This window comes from Rhinopithecus roxellana, chromosome 3 (assembly GCF_007565055.1).
Source record: "Rhinopithecus roxellana isolate Shanxi Qingling chromosome 3, ASM756505v1, whole genome shotgun sequence".
NCBI classification, from domain to species: Eukaryota; Metazoa; Chordata; class Mammalia; order Primates; family Cercopithecidae; genus Rhinopithecus; species Rhinopithecus roxellana.
In genome coordinates this window covers 167,379,297-167,396,120 of record NC_044551.1, presented here as the reverse complement: position 1 = coordinate 167,396,120, position 16,824 = coordinate 167,379,297, and the positions used below count along the sequence as shown (strand labels likewise).

Below are 16,824 nucleotides of genomic sequence, written 5' to 3'. Positions count from 1 at the left end.
ATTAGCTGGGCGTGGTGGCAGGCGCCTGTAATCCTAGCTATTCAGGAGGCTGAGGCAGGAGAACTGCTTGAATCTGGGAGGCGGATGTTGCCGTGAGCCGGTATCGCGCCATTGCACTCCAGCCTGGGTGACAAGAGCAAGACTCCATCTCAAAAAACAAACAAACAAACAAACAAACAAAAAAGACTAACCACAGCTACTATTTATGAACCCTAGTGTCACACCCCATTTCTTCCCAGGTTTCACCCACCCCAGCCAGTGTTGGCTGCAGCACTTCAGCTTCTCTCCTCATGAAGCACATCTCCAGAGACACCTTTTCTGCAACACCTTCCCACGGAAGCCATTTCTGCCTGGACCACGACAGCTCCCAACCTATCACACACCCCTGTAGGGTTTTGCTCTGTAATCCTGATTTAGAAATCCTTTTATGTGAAACCCCTGTAATCCACATCTGGTTAGACAATTGGAAAAGTTCGTTGAAAGGAGAAATAAAAAAAATGGCATCCCTCCCTGAAATGTTGTATGCCAACGTAAAACACATTCGACAGTGACCCTGGGCTAAGGCTTTACCACTGAGAAACCTGTATCAGTGTTCACCTTCACTTTCCCTACATAAACCAACCAGAAAGCTTCAGTTGTTCCTTTCTCTGTCTCTCTCCCTCTCCACAGCCCCCTTCCCTCTCCCTCCCTCCCTCCCTCCCTTTCTTTTTTGAGAAAGAGTCTCACTCTGTCACCCAGGCTGGAGTGCAATGGTTAGATCTTGGTTCACTGCAGCCTCCACCACTCCCCCGCTTCCCCCACCGCAGCCTCCCGGGTAGCTGGGACCACAGGCGTGTGCCACCACGCCCACTACTTTTTGTATTTTTTTAGAGACGGGGTTTCATCATGTTGCCCAGGCTGGTCTCAAACTCCTGGGCTCAAGCAGCCCTCTCACCTCAGCCTCTCAAAGTCCTGGGATTATAGGCGTGAACCACCACGCCTGGTCTCCCAAATCTTTTACAGTAGTCTTGTTCACTTCTAATTCAGTGACATTTTGAGGGAGGAGGGGTAACAACTCACCTTAATCAAGTCTCTCTAAAGCATTCAACTTGGTTTCACTAGGTTCATTTCTCACAGTTCATTGGTTTAACAGTTCCCCAAATCACATCCTACCAGTATAAAAGCACAACTGGTATGAACAGGTTTGGGAACACACATAACTCAAGTATCAGTATGTAAGAGTGAGAGCATGGGGAGAGTTAGTGAAGAGTTTCTCGCAGACTGATTCCCTCTCACATTCATCTCTGGTGTGTTTATCCGCATTAGTGCTGTTCCGATGAAAGTCTCGTAGGACTGGGCAGCAAGATGGGAAAGATCCATGGAAGTCCATTGCTCACAGCTGATGATGATCTCTCACTGCTGAGCTTAGGGTTGAAGAAGGAGTGCCAGGTCCTTTGAAATCAAGAATTTACGAATCCCTTTCATTTATGGAGCCCTTAGCTCAGAGCTCTAAAGAAGAATGTTAGTCTTGTTCTCAAGAAGACTATATCCTATTTGGGAATACTCGTAATGGTACAATCACTATTTTTGAAAACTTACTGTGTACCAGCAATAAACACTCTTCTACATAGACAATCTCATTCTGATATTTCTGTGCACATACTAGAGATTCTATTTCTGAAATACCCCTATGTGGTAGTTTTATTACTATCCTCGTTTTCACCCAACAAATCTGAGGCACTGAGAGGTTAAGGACCTGGACTGAGGCTGCACAGCTAGAAGGTGGTAGATCCAAGAACATTCTGGAGGGCTTAATAAAGGGAGGGCTTCATCTAAGGGGCTTGACTTTCTTTCTTCTTTTCTTTCTTTTTTTTTTTTTTTTTTTTTTTTTTTGAGATAGAGTCTCGCTCTGTTCCCTAGGCTGGAGTGCAATGGTGCGATCTCAGCTCACTGCAACCTCCGCCTCCCAGGTTCAAGCGATTCTCCTTGCTTCAGCCTCCCCAGTAGCTGGGATTACAGGTGCCTGCCACCACGCCCAGCTAATTTTTGTATTTTTAGTAGAAATGGGGTTTCACCATGTTGGCCAGGCTGGTTTTGAACTCCTGACCTCAGGTGATCCACCCGCCTCGGCCTCCCGAAGTGTGGGATTACAGGCGTGAGCCACCGTGCCCGGCCAGAGGGTGTTTGACTTTCTGATCATCCTCACAGATCTCCTTTTCAACTCTTCTATCTTCTCTCCTCTAGAAGTGAATTCCATTCTGGCTGTGATTCCAGCCTCTAGGTTACCCAGTCCCAATCAAGGTAGAAAGAATCACACCATAATATTTCTGAAAATCAGCCTTTTAATCTAGTTGAACCCAGTGAGTGGGGAAAGAACTAAAATATTTTTTTCCCTTGAGACTTTGATTATAAGAATAACAGGTCAGAGGTGTCTCTTCCATAGGAAACTGACATCCCCTATGTCCTCCGAGTTTTTTTTTTTTCCCCAAAAAATGCATAAAAGTAGAATTTCAACTCATGTGCATGCCACACATTTCCATCCCCACCCCACCCTGCCCCACCCTCTACAGGCACACATATTCACACACCAAAGGGACTCCTTTCTGTAACTGAGGAACAGAATGTAAAAAAAGAAATCCATCCAAGTGGCCACAGATACCAGAAATAGCCAAATGCGTTTACACTCACAACATCAGTCAACTCATATGCACAAGGAGAAGCTTCTCCAATTGGAGCTTAGAGCCAAAAATTACAAATGGCAGAGACTTGAGCTATCCATAAGATAATTTTAAAAATCCTTCCACTGGACACTCCCCTTCATTACAAAAGTATGCAAACAATCTTGCTATAAATGGAAAACAGGCGTGTGGCTCTCTCCCTGGGATATGAGGGCATAGCTAAAATTCCCTGGGTGGAATTAATGCCTGGACCATTGCTCCTCCCTTTCAGGACAAAAGGGAAAGGATGAAGAGGAGCAGCAGGGTAGGGACCCACCTCAGGAGCAGGTGGGGCACCCTGGAGCTGCCCCAGGGGCTGGGCACGTGTTGGCATGTGACCAGCTGATGGAGCACAGGGGCAAGTGGGCCAAGACTGGGTTGTAGAGAGACCCAAGTGCTCTGCACCCACAGGGAATCCAGAAGGTAGAGGTCCACGGACAGGACAGGGCTGGCCTCCTTTGTTCCTCCACCTAAGGCCTTGGGACTGATGGCGTCCATCTGAGAGAGGCTGCACGATGATTTTAGGGTCGCAGGAAGGATGCTTCCCATCTGGACATAAGTGCACAAACCACGTCTATCTGGATCTGAAAAGATGACTTCCCCTTCACACAACCCCCACTCCCTACCACTGCAGATCCCAGCAGAGTGGTGGGAGGTCTTGGCAGTGGGAACCAGCCCCTTCACCAAGAAATGCTGTTGCCACACAGCACACAGGCTGAGGCACATTGGTGGGGGGTTCAGAGGAACAAGGAGAAGACAGGAAGAGGAATCTGTGACCCGCCTTGTGACTGGTGGGCAGATTCAAGTCTCTACCGCTGCTGCTGAGCAACTGGGCATCTGCGTCTTGGAAGAACAAGACAGGGTGGGGGTAAAGGCTTGAGGCCTGGCCTCTAGGTTGGGCAGGAAGGGATCGGGCAGAAGTCAGGGTTCCATCTATAGTGACAAATGGTAGGGGTTTGCTTGGGAAGTACCATCTTTCGTGGAAGGTGCTGGGTGTATAAAGGAGTACCTTTGGGCAGCCTGGTCCCAAAGCTGACAGCCCAGGTCTGGTGCTGCCCAGGGGAGAAACCAAATCATTAGGGTGTCCACACTGCGGGGGCCGCGAGATTGTTGAAGCCTGGCTGAGAGCTGATCGATATGCGTTCTGGGATATTCCTCTAAGAGGGAAGAGACTGCAGCTCTCCTAGGAGGGGTCCCCAAGATCCCTGGACTCGCCACCCCTTGCCTGACTCTACTCTTGGGGATCCCCAGGGAAAGGGGAACTGCAACTTCAGGCAGTGTAATTTGTCTAAAATAAAACACGGGGAAAAGAGGTAGCTGCGAAACATGGAGCCATCCTCTACTTTCCCCCCACCTCCCACACACACTTTGGGACACAGCCAGATTTGGGGCCAGATTGAGGGCCAAAGGAGACAGGGTGCTGGAGGCAAGGCTGGCGATGCCCAGGGTCCTCGGCTGTGAGGCTGGGTGCAGCGTCAATGCATCTTGCCCAGTTGGATCTTCTTCCAGGCCTCGGAGGCTGTGAAGATGCATGAGTCCAGAATGCCGGCGACGGTGAAGGTCCCGCCAATGATGGCACAGATCTGCAAGAGGGCAGGGGTGGGGTGGGAGTGTCAGAGGTCAGTGCTGGAGGATGCACCAGGCCAGACCCCTCCCACACCATGAGATGATGGGCTCTGCAAGGCAGACATTGCCCCGTTAAGCCCATAATGCCCACTACATAGTCACCAAGAGTCTCGAACATACTTAGGGCTCAAAGGAAACCAGTTATTGGATGGTGGATTTAATAATAATAAAATAATTATCACCATTATGAGCTCCTTTAATTCCCATATTCACCCTCTGAATGAGGAAGGCAATTATTAGACCCATTTCACAGGGGAGGAAACTGAGGTTTATTAGGTAACTTGCCTAAGTTCACGACGTAAGTAGCAGATGCAACTTGAACACAGGTACGTCTTAACCCTGGAGCCTGTGGTCTTAACCTCAACTCTGGATTTATCACATATTTACAATCCCATTTGCAGATGAAGGAAATGGAGGTTCTGAAAGGCAGTCCCAGGGGCCCAAGGTCACCCAGCCAAGAAGTGGCGTCCTGGGATTTGATGGGTAGTAAGCAAATTATCGTATGAATAAATGCAAAATTATAACGTAGGCAAGTGCTACAAAGGAGAGAGAGGCCTTTGGTGCTACCAGAAAGCTTCTATCAGGGCAAGGTTCTAATGGCACCATTGACATTTGGGGCCAGAGAATTTTTTGCCACAGGAACTGTCCTTTGCAGTGAAGGATTTTAGCATCCCTGGCCTCTACTCAGGAGATGCCGGTCATCCCCCCTCTCCCATGCTGTGACAACCACAATGTCTCCAAACATTGCCAAATGTCCCCAGAGGTCAAAATTGCAGCTGGTTGAGAACGGCGGTAGCAGGGAGATAATGAATGTCACCTGTCACATCTGTGCTTCGTAACTGCCTGCCACATCATAATCTACTAACCACCAGAAAATACACAATACTTACCTTCCCAGTGAATCCCCAGCTCAACCCTAGGCGGTAGGTACTATTCTTAGACCTATTTCACAGCCAGGGAAACTGAGGCACAGAGCCCCTGAATCCCTCGTCCAATGCCACAGCAAGTGGCTGAATAGGGGTTCAAAACTTTGGAGTCTGTGCTCTTAATGTGACACCCTGTTGCTTCTCAAGCGCAAAACACCCACCTAATTGAATCACAAAGCTTTGCAGTGGTCAGGACACCATTTGGGACTAATCGAACTAACGTTATGTTTTACTCAAAATGTTATGGCCTACAAATTGCTTTCTGATGACTTCAGAGATCAAAGCATGGATGATGGAAGACAAATGAAGTTCATAGAAGGTTTGCAAGGAAACTTACTGATTTGTAGGGACAGGATCTCACTCTGTCACCCAGGCTGCAGTGTAGTATGTGATCACAGCTCACCGCAGACCCCAACTCCCAGGCTCAAGTGATTCTCCTGCCTCAGCCTCCGGGGTAGCCAGGATTACAGGTGGTGCCACCATGCCAATTTTTAAAATTTTTAATTTGTAGAGGTGAGGTCTCGCTATGTTGCCCAGGCTGGTCTCCAACTCCTGGGCTCAAGTGATCCACCTATCTCAGCCCCCCAAAGTGCTGAGATTACAGGCATGAACCACTGCTCCAGGCCTTGCAAGAAAATTTTAAACATATTTTCCTCTTGAGCATCTACTTTATGTCATTCATAAGAACCAACACCTCCTATCCTAGCAGCAGCCATAGGTCTCGGAGGAGCAGGAGTCCTACAGCCCATGAGGGAGATGGCTCTTCACTGAGTACCCATGGGGTACAGAGAGGGAAATAACTTGTCCGAGGTCACACAGTACATGGGACACTCGCTCTTCCCCCCACGCCACATTTAAGGGGCATTTAAATGACCACAGGACCCAGAATAAACAGTTGTGTGGCCCCAGAGGCCATTAGCGGCCCCAGAGGCACCACAGGTGGACGGCCAGCCACTGACCTGCAACCTCTGGGGAACTCTGGGAGCCAAGAACACCTTAATAGATGAACTGGTGCCCAGTGGTGGGAGGCCAGGAGACACAGCAAAGGCGAGAGGGAAGTACGAATCAAACCAGTGTTTATTTTTTAAAATGATATTTCCATGAGATGAGCTAAGCAGAGGACTGTGAGGCCCAGGACGGACAGACCAGGTCTGTATGGATGGGTGGCAGGAAGCAGCTGGTCCTCCAGTAATAACAGCCCAGGAAACTGGAGCAGCCCCCTAGGGAGTGGAGAGGACCGGGGGGCGCTGGGGGGATTATGGTGAAGTGTTTTAAGTGGGCAAGGCCCCTCCCTGCCGGCCTTAGAGCATGACGCAGGGGTACTTTTCAGGGAAGATGACGGCAGGGGAGCTGGTTTATTTCGGTAGAGTGGATCAGATGATGGGAGATTTTATACCACAAAACGCTTTTAGAGCTTGGATCAGAAGATAGGAAAATGTGACTTACGAGCAATGAAGCAAAAAATAAAAAATAACCACACATACACACACACACACACACACACACACACACACACACACACAACACATCTGTATTCATCTACACACAATTTGGAACCCGAATGCTTATGACTCACAGACACCTGGCACCCAGTCTCAACTCTCCTTTCATGGGGCTGGCCCAGACCAGAGGGAGACAATGTGTATATTGAGGTACACAGGAAAGTACATCGCCTGAGGGGAAACTGAGGCCCTGGGGCATGGAAACTGCTATGCAACTGGCTTAGTCACAGGGTGAGTGACTGCAAGCCTGAAGGCTAAGGGGGAACCCTGAGGCAGACTCCCTCTGAGTATCTACTGATACTGGTCAGTGTGCCCCCATCACCCCGCATCTGTTGAAGGGGCTGGTCACTGTTCACTTGAGGAGGTGAGGGAAGGGGAAATCCTGACAGATTCCGGGGGGCTTCCCTCAAAGCTGAGAGAACTCAGCCGGCACAGTGGCTCATGCCTGTAATCTCAGCACTTTGGGAGATGAAAGGATGGCTTGAGTCCAGGAGCTTGAGCCCAGCCTGGGCAAAACAGTGAGATCCCCATCTCTACAAAAAATAAAAAAAAAATTGGCCAGGTGTGGTGGCTGTGGTCCCAGCTACTCTGGAGGCTGAGGCCTGAGGATCATTTGAGCCCAGGTCAAGCCTGCAGTGAGCTATGCACTCCAGCCTAGGTGACAGAGCAAGATCATGTCTTTTTTCTTTTTGAGATGGAGTCTCACTCTTGCCGCCCAGATTGGAGGTGATCTTGGCTCACTGCAACCTCTGCTCCTGAGTTCAAGAGATACTCCTGCCTCAGCCTCCCAAGTAGCTGGGATTACAGGCGCCCATCACCATGCCCAGCTAATTTTTGCATTTTTAGTAGAGATGGGGTTTCACCATGTTGGCCAGGATAGTCTCGAATCCCTGACTTCAACTGATCTGCCCGCCTCGGCCTCCCAAAGTGCTGGGATTACAGGTGTCAGCCACCATGCCTGGTTCCGTGACTTAAAACAAACAAACAAAAAATGCTGAGAGAACTCTAGCGGCCAGGCCCACATTGCCACGGCCCTGCTTTCATTATTTTATCTCTCATCCCTCAGGCCTCCCCAACACACTGGCAGTCAGTAGGAGGTGACTGGCATGAGGTGACGTAGTCACAGGAGGGGGTTCTGGCACTCCCAGGAGTGGCACTTCCTGGATTCTGACATTGGAAAGATTCAGAAATGTCCAGCACCAGGGCGTTTCCACACCTGAACTCGCTCAGGGAAGTGGCTGGTCATGGCTGTCCCTGTCTTAGAAGGTCACCATGCCTACTGGAACATGGAGAGATGCAGCCATGAGGCTCTGCCAGGTGGTGTATCTGCCTTGGAATTCAGGCCCTACATGGGCGGCAGCAAGATGACAGGCTTTGCCATTGAGGATTCCTGGGATGATGTGGGAACAATGGGATCCAACAGCAGATATTCTGAAGCTGGAGGAGATGCTGGCGGGATCTCAGGAACGCAGAGGGGAGGGCAGGGGTGCCACTGGCAGGAGGGAAGACGGTGATTGGCATGTCCCTGGGCTGTGGGGATGGGGCCTGGGAGGAACACTAATGAATTATAATGAAAACAAAGCAAATTGCAGTCCTGACACTTAGTTCCCACAGCCTGTTGTTGTTCACACAGAGAAACGAGGCCTCTCCAGGGGAGCCCAGGGCAAAGCTGGGGCTGGGAGGTGTGTACCTCCCTGTTGGACATGGTGAGGGTGGCACGAGGTAAGGGCTGGGGAGTCCACCCGGCTTTCCTGCCATGGCAGCAGAGAGCACCCAGCCTTTGCAGGCTGCATCGTGGCATCACTTGCTAATTCTAGCCATGGGAGAGCCTTTACGGGCCTCAGTTTCTTCACCTATAAAACAGGAAAGCCAGCCGGGTGCAGTGGCTCATGCCTGCAATCCCAGCACTTTGGGAGGCCAAGGTAGGAGGATCACGTGAACTCAGGAGATTGCGACCAGCCTGGTCACATGGTGAAACCTGTTTCTACTAAAAACACAAAAATTAGCTGGGCATGGTGGCAGGCGCCTGTAATCCCAGCTACTCGGGAGGCTGATGCATGAGAATTGCTTGAACCTGGGAAGTGGAGGTTGCAGTGAGTCGAGATTCAGCCACTGCACTCTAGCCGAGGTGACAGAGCAAGACTGTTGCCAAAATAAATAAATACATAAATAAAAACAAAAATAAAGCGGGAAAAGCCCTGCTGCTCTGCTGAAAACACATCTGGAGCACCTAGCACTTAGACGTTCAGTAAACGAAACCTGATCTTATCTTTCAGTTCACTGGAAGGCTCTAACCTTGTGGTTAAGATCTGGAATTTTCTAAACCTGAGACCCACTCAACCGGAAACATCAGTAAAATATTACTTATTCCCCAGAGCACACCTCTGGGTCTCAACTTCCGTTCTCTCTCTAGCACTTTTAGCAGAGGGCAGGATGAGTCATATAAGAACAGGACAGCAAGAGTGTCCCAGGCACCACGGGCAGACTCTCTGAGGCTGCCGGGGGCCCACACACTCCAAGGGCCCTCTGAAGTTACCCAGCAACCCATTCAACAGATCGGGTAGCTGAGGCCCAGACAGGGTGTCCTCAGGTGAGTGCCAAGATGTGTTTGTGACGAAGAACGTCCCTGCAGGGCAAAGCACCTTAGGCCAGAAGTGGGTTCCACCCTCTGGCCAGTGAGGGAGCTCCCTAAATCTCAGCACCTCAAGTCTATTGGGAAAACTCATTTTCCTGAATGCCCAAGGAGAGAAGACAGCAGACATAACTGACCACATGGGCGGTGTGTGTACAAGACGCGGTTGTTGAATAAGTAAAGGAGTGAGTGAAAGAATGAGGAGCGGATGGGTGGGTTCCAGAGTGAGGGAACGAATGACCTGCTCAGGAAAGGCACAGAGTTCCACACCCAAGGCAGGGGCAAAGGTGGCTTGCTCAGGGGAGTCAGTCGGGGGCGTGGGGAAGGCAGTGCTGATGAAAAGGTGGGCCTGGAGGGGGAGACCCCGGATGGGGCAGGCAGGATGTGCCCCTCTCCACTAAGTTGCTGCGCCTGGAGACCCTGCACCTGGAAAGCGATGCCATGGAGGGCCTGGGCTTTGGAGGCTGGCAGAACTGGCTTGGACCCCTCCATCCATGTGCTCTTGTGCCACCCTAGCTCCCGGTGCCTGTTTTGTGGCTTTTAAAAATGGAAAGACTGGCCGGCCATGGTGGTTCGTGCCTGTAACCCCAGCACTTTGGGAGGCCGAGGCGGGTGGATCACCTGAGGTCGGGAGTTTGAGACCAGCCTGCTCAACATGGTGAAACCGTCTCTACTAAAACTACAAAAATTAGCTGAGTATGGTGGCAGGTGCCTGTAATCCTAGCTACTCAGGAGGCTTGAACTCGGGAGGTGGAGGTTGCAGTGAGCCGAGATCACACCACTGCACTCCAGCCTGGGCAATAAGAGTGAAACTCCGTCTCAAAAAAAAAAGAAGGGAAGACTAATCCTCACCCCCTAGGACTGTGGTGGCATTGACTGAGAGTGGCTTGGTCCCTTGCGGCTGCCATGCTCTTGTATCTCCCAACCAGGCCTCAAGGCTTGGGGAGAACCTGGGGTGGGGTCTTCCCTGTGGGGGATGAGGAAGCAGGGCCGCTGAGCCAGGAAGGGCCACCTCGGCCAGTGCACGCACCACTGCTCTGGGCAGCAGCCACAGCTCCAGAAACAGAAACAAGGACAGTTCAATACCTGGGCCCCAGTGAGTCTGAGGGCAGTGCAGGAAGCGGCATTCATCAGACGTTACCCGATAATGCCCCTCTGTGCCCACCAGCAACTTCCTCCCAGGGGCCCCGTCAGCTTCTTGGCCTCCCACTGTGACTAGAATGAAGTCAGCCTGTCTACCTTTAAAAGAGGTGCGTGTGTGTTTCCCTTACATTTTCATTATGGTTCTTAATTCCTTAGGGGAAGGATGTGTTAGGCACCCTGGAGGGGGAGCTAAACGCCTGTTTTTCCACCAGCACAAACGCCTTCCCAGTGCATTAGTACCCCCCTCCCCATTACTCTCCCACAGCGTGCAATGGAGAGGCACCACACACACCGCCGTGGGAGGTGAGATTGTGGGCTTTGGAGTAGACACTCCTGGGGTCCAATCCCAGCTCTGTGGCCCTGGCCGGGAAAGCCAGTTCACCTCTCTGAGCCTCAGCTTCCCCCATCTGTAGAATGGGGCCCACTGCAGGGACTGGGATGACACTGTCCAGCTGCCTGCTGCACCCTAAGTGCCCAGGAACTGTTCAGTCACTTTCCTTGTTCAGTCAGCACTGCTTTAAAAGCGTGTGGAGGAGGCGCGGCATGAGGAAATAAATAATGAATTGGAATCTCATCAGGCTCCAGCAGCGGCAGACAGGCTGGAGCCGGGGATGAGAACACCAAAGTCGTGGAGGAGGCAGAAGTTGGGGGTGTAGTCGTGGAAGGGAAGTGGTTGACTGGGCCCTGGAAAGGCTGGGAATGGGGGAGGAGAGGGTGTGGTATCAGGCCTTCCAAAGCTCCAGGGGCCTCGGGAGAGTAGAGGCCTCCCCCTGACATTTTCACAATTCCTATGGGCTGCAAAATACCCACCCACCCCACCTCGAAAGAATTCACTTTGGTTGAGCATCTATTATGTGCTGGATCTGAGATGGCACCTTCTCCTCTTTTCTCATTCAATCCTTGCCACTGCTAGGTGACCCTCATTTCACAGACAAAGACACAGAAGGTCAGAGAGGGAATGACTTGTCTATGGTCACAAGGCTACCGAGTAAGCAAGGATCACTAGAAGCCAGGTTTGGGAGGCTGCCAAGGGCCTGCTTTTTCTCTTAGCCCACCTTGCCTCATTCCCAGCCGGAAGACTCTTCCTGGCCCCTCTCTTCACGTACAGATAGCTCCCATGCAGGGAATCTGTCTTCTCAATTCTGTTAAGGTTTACGTACCAAATTTCCTGACGTAAGGGATCCCCGTCAGCAAGGGCTGTGAAGTAAGAAGCTGTGCATCTATAAAAACCAGCCTGGTGTGCAAAATGGAGCCCACTCGGTCTCATGTTCCTCTTCCGCCTCCGAACCTGCTCTGGGAGCGTGCACGCCAGGAGGCCCCTGTCTGTGTGCAGACCCAGTTTGGAGCAATCTGTCTCTGGAACACAACCTTCTTGAAGATCTAGTTCAGCTCAGAATACCACGGAAGGATCTGAACTGAAGTGTTTCGCACATTTCCAGACCTGAATCACCAAGCTCCTAATATGGGTTCTGTTCTGTCCCTTGGAGAACAGAAATCGTCTTGGTGGGGGGTGTACCAAGGCGTACAACTCTCCTTCTATTTGCTCACTGTTTGACACCTATTTATTCCCACATTGATGCACTGGATCTACAGATCAGCGACGACTAAACCTGGCTTTGTCGGAGCTCATGGTCCAAGGAAGGGAAACACCGAGGGAACTCTGAGCAGGGTAGTGGGGGCAGAGAGGAGAGAACCGAGGCTGCATATGGGAGCTCTGAAGGCTGTCCTGCCACTCCAGGGCCAAGACGATCATTTTTCTAACTCACATCATCTCAGTGGGTAGAACCTTCTCAGTTTGAAGTTTGTCTCTTGTCAATTCTTCTTCTTTTTTTTTTTTTGAGATGGAGTCTTGCTCTGTCACCCACGCTGGAGTGCAATGGCACAATCTCGGCTCACTGCAACCTCTGTCTCCCTGGTTCAAGCGATTCTCCTGCCTCAGCCTCCCAGGTAGCTGGGATTACAGGTGCACACCACCATGCCTGGCTAATTTTTGTATTTTTAGTAGAGACGGGGTTTCACCATGTTAGTTAGGTTGGTCTTGAACTCCCGACCTCATGATCCACCCGCCTCGGCCTTCCAAAGTGCTGGGATTACAGGCGTGAGCCACCGCGCCCAGCCCTGTCAATTCTTCTTAATGCCCACTGCCCTCTTTCCTGCCCCAGCCCTTGCTGCCTTAGTTTCTGGCAAATGTTTGCAGAAGCCTAAACAGATGAACAAAAGGTATCAGATATGGGCAGGAAAACTTGCAAACTATCAGCCAATCTGCCTCAGATGGACGATGGCTTTTTTAATAGTTTGTATATGTGAAGCTGTGATTTCACCATGCATATTCACAATAAAATAAAACTTTGTTTCCTGCTCTAATATTTCTTCCTGATTCCCAGGATGAAAGTCACTGTATCAAATGGTCCTGGTGTCTGTCTTACCAGGAGTTCTATGACTTCTGGGGGCTTTGTTGCTGCAACACCCCTGACAGCCCTTGTTTTGGAAGACAGAGGCTCCCGAGACAGTGCTAGGGGTAGGGGATGTTGCAGAGGCAGGCACTGGGGTCACGTTTGAGTCTTGCCATTTGCTGGCTGTGTGTTCTTGGATGAGTTTTTTCACCTCTCTGAGCCTCAGTTTAATCCATTTATAAAACAGGAACAAAATCATCTACCTTGAGGGGTTGCTGGGAGGGCTAAAGGAGGTAACTATGTAATTACCTAATAGGGGTAGCTATATGATCACTTTTTCCCCTCATCCTGTCTGGCTAGGGAAAATATGATCTTTTTTTTTTCTTTTTTGAGACAAGGCTGGAGTGCAGTGGCATGATCTTGGCTCACTGCAGCCTCCACCTCCCGGGTATAAGTGATTCTCCTGCTACAGGCATGCACCACCACACCTGGCTAATTGTTTGTATTTTTAGTAGAGACGAGGTTTCGCCATGTTGGCCCGGCTGGTCTTGAACTCCTAGCCTCAGGCGATCTGCCCACCTTGGCCTCCCAAAGTGCTGGAATTACAGGTGTGAGCCACTGCGCCCAGCTGAAAATATGATCACTTCTTTAGGCAGCTGCCCCTTACACATTTTTGAGCACCTGTGTCCAGGCCAGGCCCTTCACTGGATGCTGGGGACACAGGTAAGTCAGACCCGGAGGTCATCATCAGGCCTGGCAACCAGGCAGGGCAATCTAAAGTCTGGGGGATTAGTCCCCTGGTTAGAAAGCATGAAGGAGGGCAGCAGAGAGGAACATCTGTGGGTGGGGCTCCCTGTAGCAACTCTCCCTCATACCCAAGTTAAGCCCTGGCCAAGGGCCCTGGGCACCACTCGAGTTAAGTGAGCTGCACAAATCTTCAAGAATGATAGGTTTTGAGTAGCACGCAACAGGAGGGTGTCATCGCCATCTGGTACTTCTTGGTGGGCAAAAACCATCCCAGCCACACTGGCCCAACTGGCGCTTTGTGACTTCTGGCTGTTCCTCCAAAATAAAATCAACCACGCAAGGAAAGAGATCTGACACCTCTGAAGCCATCCAGTCTGTCACCACAACCCACTTGAAGGCAATCTCAATCTCAAAAAGGGAGCTTCAGCAAGTGGCAGGGGACAAATGTGTTGTGTGGGAGGGGAGCACTTTGGAGGGGATTACTTGCATGTCGTCAAACATGATCTGTTTACTCCCTTAGCACTGGAATGTTCTGATAGAGCACAGAACATCGCTCTGAGCAAGGTGCCCCACGTGCCGAGAGAGAGGAGCTCCAGGAAGCCTGGCTAGAGACTTCCAGGAGGAAAAACTGTTTTGACTGGGGATACACAAGCCCTTTCGGGACAGTGAGACCCTGGGTGGGGGGGCAACCCGGAAGCAGCCAGGTACTTAACACTCAGCAATGCATCTGGGAGGCCCCACCTGCCTCTACCCTCCCTCCCTCCAGCCCACCCACAGCTGCCTCCCAGCCCCGCAGCCGCCACATGACGACATCCTGACCTAAGCCCCTCTTCGTCTTCAGCCCCTCTAAGGAGCTATTTGCAGAGGCCCCCATTTGCCATTTAGGGGCTTTGCACGCAAGTGTTTGATTTTAAAAAGAGAGAAAGAGAAGCCACAGCAGGTGCCTCCACTTCCATCCCAGCCCCACCCCACCCTCCGAGGGCTCCCAGGGATCTTTGTGCCGTGTGTGTATGTGTGTGTCTGAGTGCTGGCGTCATCCCCACATCTGCTGCCCTGTGACAAGGGCCTTTGAAGCTCCACAATGACGCCATCTGCCAGGCACGGCCAGCCGGCTGGCTCCTTCAGAGCTGGCCCCACGGTTACCATGGCAACCAAGGTGGTGCCACGGGGCCTTCAGAAGAACCACCAGGCTAATGATGTCAGGAGGTTCCCTGCAGCAGTGTGGCCCACAAGCCCGGGGCTTTGTCAGCCCATGCTTGAGCAGAGGTGGGTGGGGCAGAGATGGAGGACAGGCTGGTGGCCAAGGACAGGAAGAGAAGAAGGAGTCATGGAGGCATTGGGTCTCTGACGAAGGAAGCGTCTCCCCTGTGGCTTCTCGGAGGCTCCTGCTCTCAGAAGGTCAGCGGCTCACTGGGGAGTCCGTCACCTGCCAAAGGGGGTGGCACGGCCTGCATAGGACACGTTACACTGGGCACCTCTGCGCATAGTATTCCCTTTCCTGGGGCCCTTTCTCCTCAGCTCAATGCCCATCACAGGATTCCCTTCTTGGAGCTTCCCAAACAAAGGGGATGGCGCCCTCTCGTTTGCCTGCAGTGTCAGGCACACATCTCCACTACAGCCCCGCCAATGCTCCCTGCGCTCACTCATCTGCCCCACCAGCGGGGTCTCCTTGAAGGCAGGGACTGTGTATGATTCAGCTGACCCTGGTGCCTGCTACAGAGGCTGGCACATGGTGAATTCTAGCAAATGTTAAGTGAATAAATGAAGTCCCTTCATTTCTCAGCCACTTGCCAAGTGATTTCTTTTCTTTTCTTTTTTTTTTTTTTTTTTTTGAGATGGAGTCTCATTCTGTCCAGACTGGAGTGCAGTGGTGTGATCTCGGCTCACTGCAATCTCTGCCTGCCAGGTTCAAGCAATTCTCCTGCTTTAGCCTCCCAAGTAGCTGGGACGACAAGCATACACCACCATGCCCGGCTAATTTTTTGTATTTTCAGTGGACACGGGGTTTCACAATGCTGGTCAGGCTGGTCCTAAACTCCTGACCTGGTGATCCGCCCACCTCGGCCTCCCAAAGTGCTGGGATTACAGGTGTGAGCCACCGCGCCCGGCCAATTTATTATTATTTTGTGAGACAGAGTCTCGCTCTGGCACCCAGGCTGGAATACAGTGGCATGATCTTGGCTCACTGCAACATCCGCTTCCTGGGTTCAAGTGATTCTCCTTCCTCAGCCTCCCGAGTAGCTGGGACTACAAATGCCTACCCCCATGCCTGGCTAATTTTTGTATTTTCAGTAGAGATGAGGTTTTGCGATGTTGATCAGGCTGGTCTTGAACTCCTGACCTCAAGTGATACCTCTGCCTCAGCCTCCCAAAGTGCTGGGATTACAGGCATAAGCCGCCATGCCTGGCCATTACCAGGTGATTTTTAATGCCCAGAGTCTCAGCTGCTTTCCATACAACAGCAAACAGAAACAGGGACAGAGAAGAGCCTTTTGAACCCTACTGTGAGGCATGGATGGAGGAGGTTTCTCTGCTACAGTCAATGCTACAGGTGCTAGGGCCTCTGAGGAGTGGTCTAGACCTGCATGGAGGCACCAGGGAACCTACTTGTATCTCTGTGTATGGCTTATCGTGGGAATGAAGTAGGAGAGCTGGAGTAAGAATCAGCACCAAGACCCACTTGGGGTGTGCTACCCTGTGGGGTCTTGGGTGAAATCATTTGGTCACAAATCCCCTGATTTTTTGGGTCCTGGGGTCTGTGCATCTCCCCTCAGAGTAGCTACATCCACGTCCCTGCACACCAGTAGTACATGTGGGTTCCTGTGGCTTCACATCTTCCCAACCTTTGTCGTAGCAGGTTTTCAATTTTTTTTTTTTTTTTTTTGAGACGGAGTCTTGCTCTGTCACCCAAGCCGGAGTGCAGTGGCGCAATCTCAGCTCGCTACAAGCTCCGCCTCCTGGGTTCACACCATTCTCCTGCCTCATCCTCCCCAGTAGCTGGAACTACAGGTGCCCGCCACCACGCCCAGCTAACTTTTTGTATTTTTAGTAGAGACGGGGTTTCACCATGTTAGCCAAGTTGATCTTGATCTCCTGACCTCGTGATCCACCCGCCTTGGTCTCCCAAAGTGCTGGGATTACAGGCATGAGCCACCATGA

At 51.3% G+C, this 16,824-nt stretch overlaps 1 protein-coding gene across 2 annotated transcripts in view; it reads right to left on the bottom strand.

The window, feature by feature from the left end:
- Nucleotides 1–2,303: 2,303 nt before the first annotated feature.
- ERGIC1 (endoplasmic reticulum-golgi intermediate compartment 1) overlaps nt 2,304–16,824 on the bottom strand; it is a 120,641-nt gene continuing 106,120 nt past the window's right edge. For both annotated transcript variants that reach the window (XM_030926932.1, XM_030926931.1), the window contains exon 10: nt 2,304–4,279. In XM_030926932.1, coding sequence (XP_030782792.1) covers nt 4,172–4,279 — 108 coding nt within the window. In that variant the 3' untranslated portion in view covers nt 2,304–4,171. The remainder of the gene's footprint in view (nt 4,280–16,824) is intronic.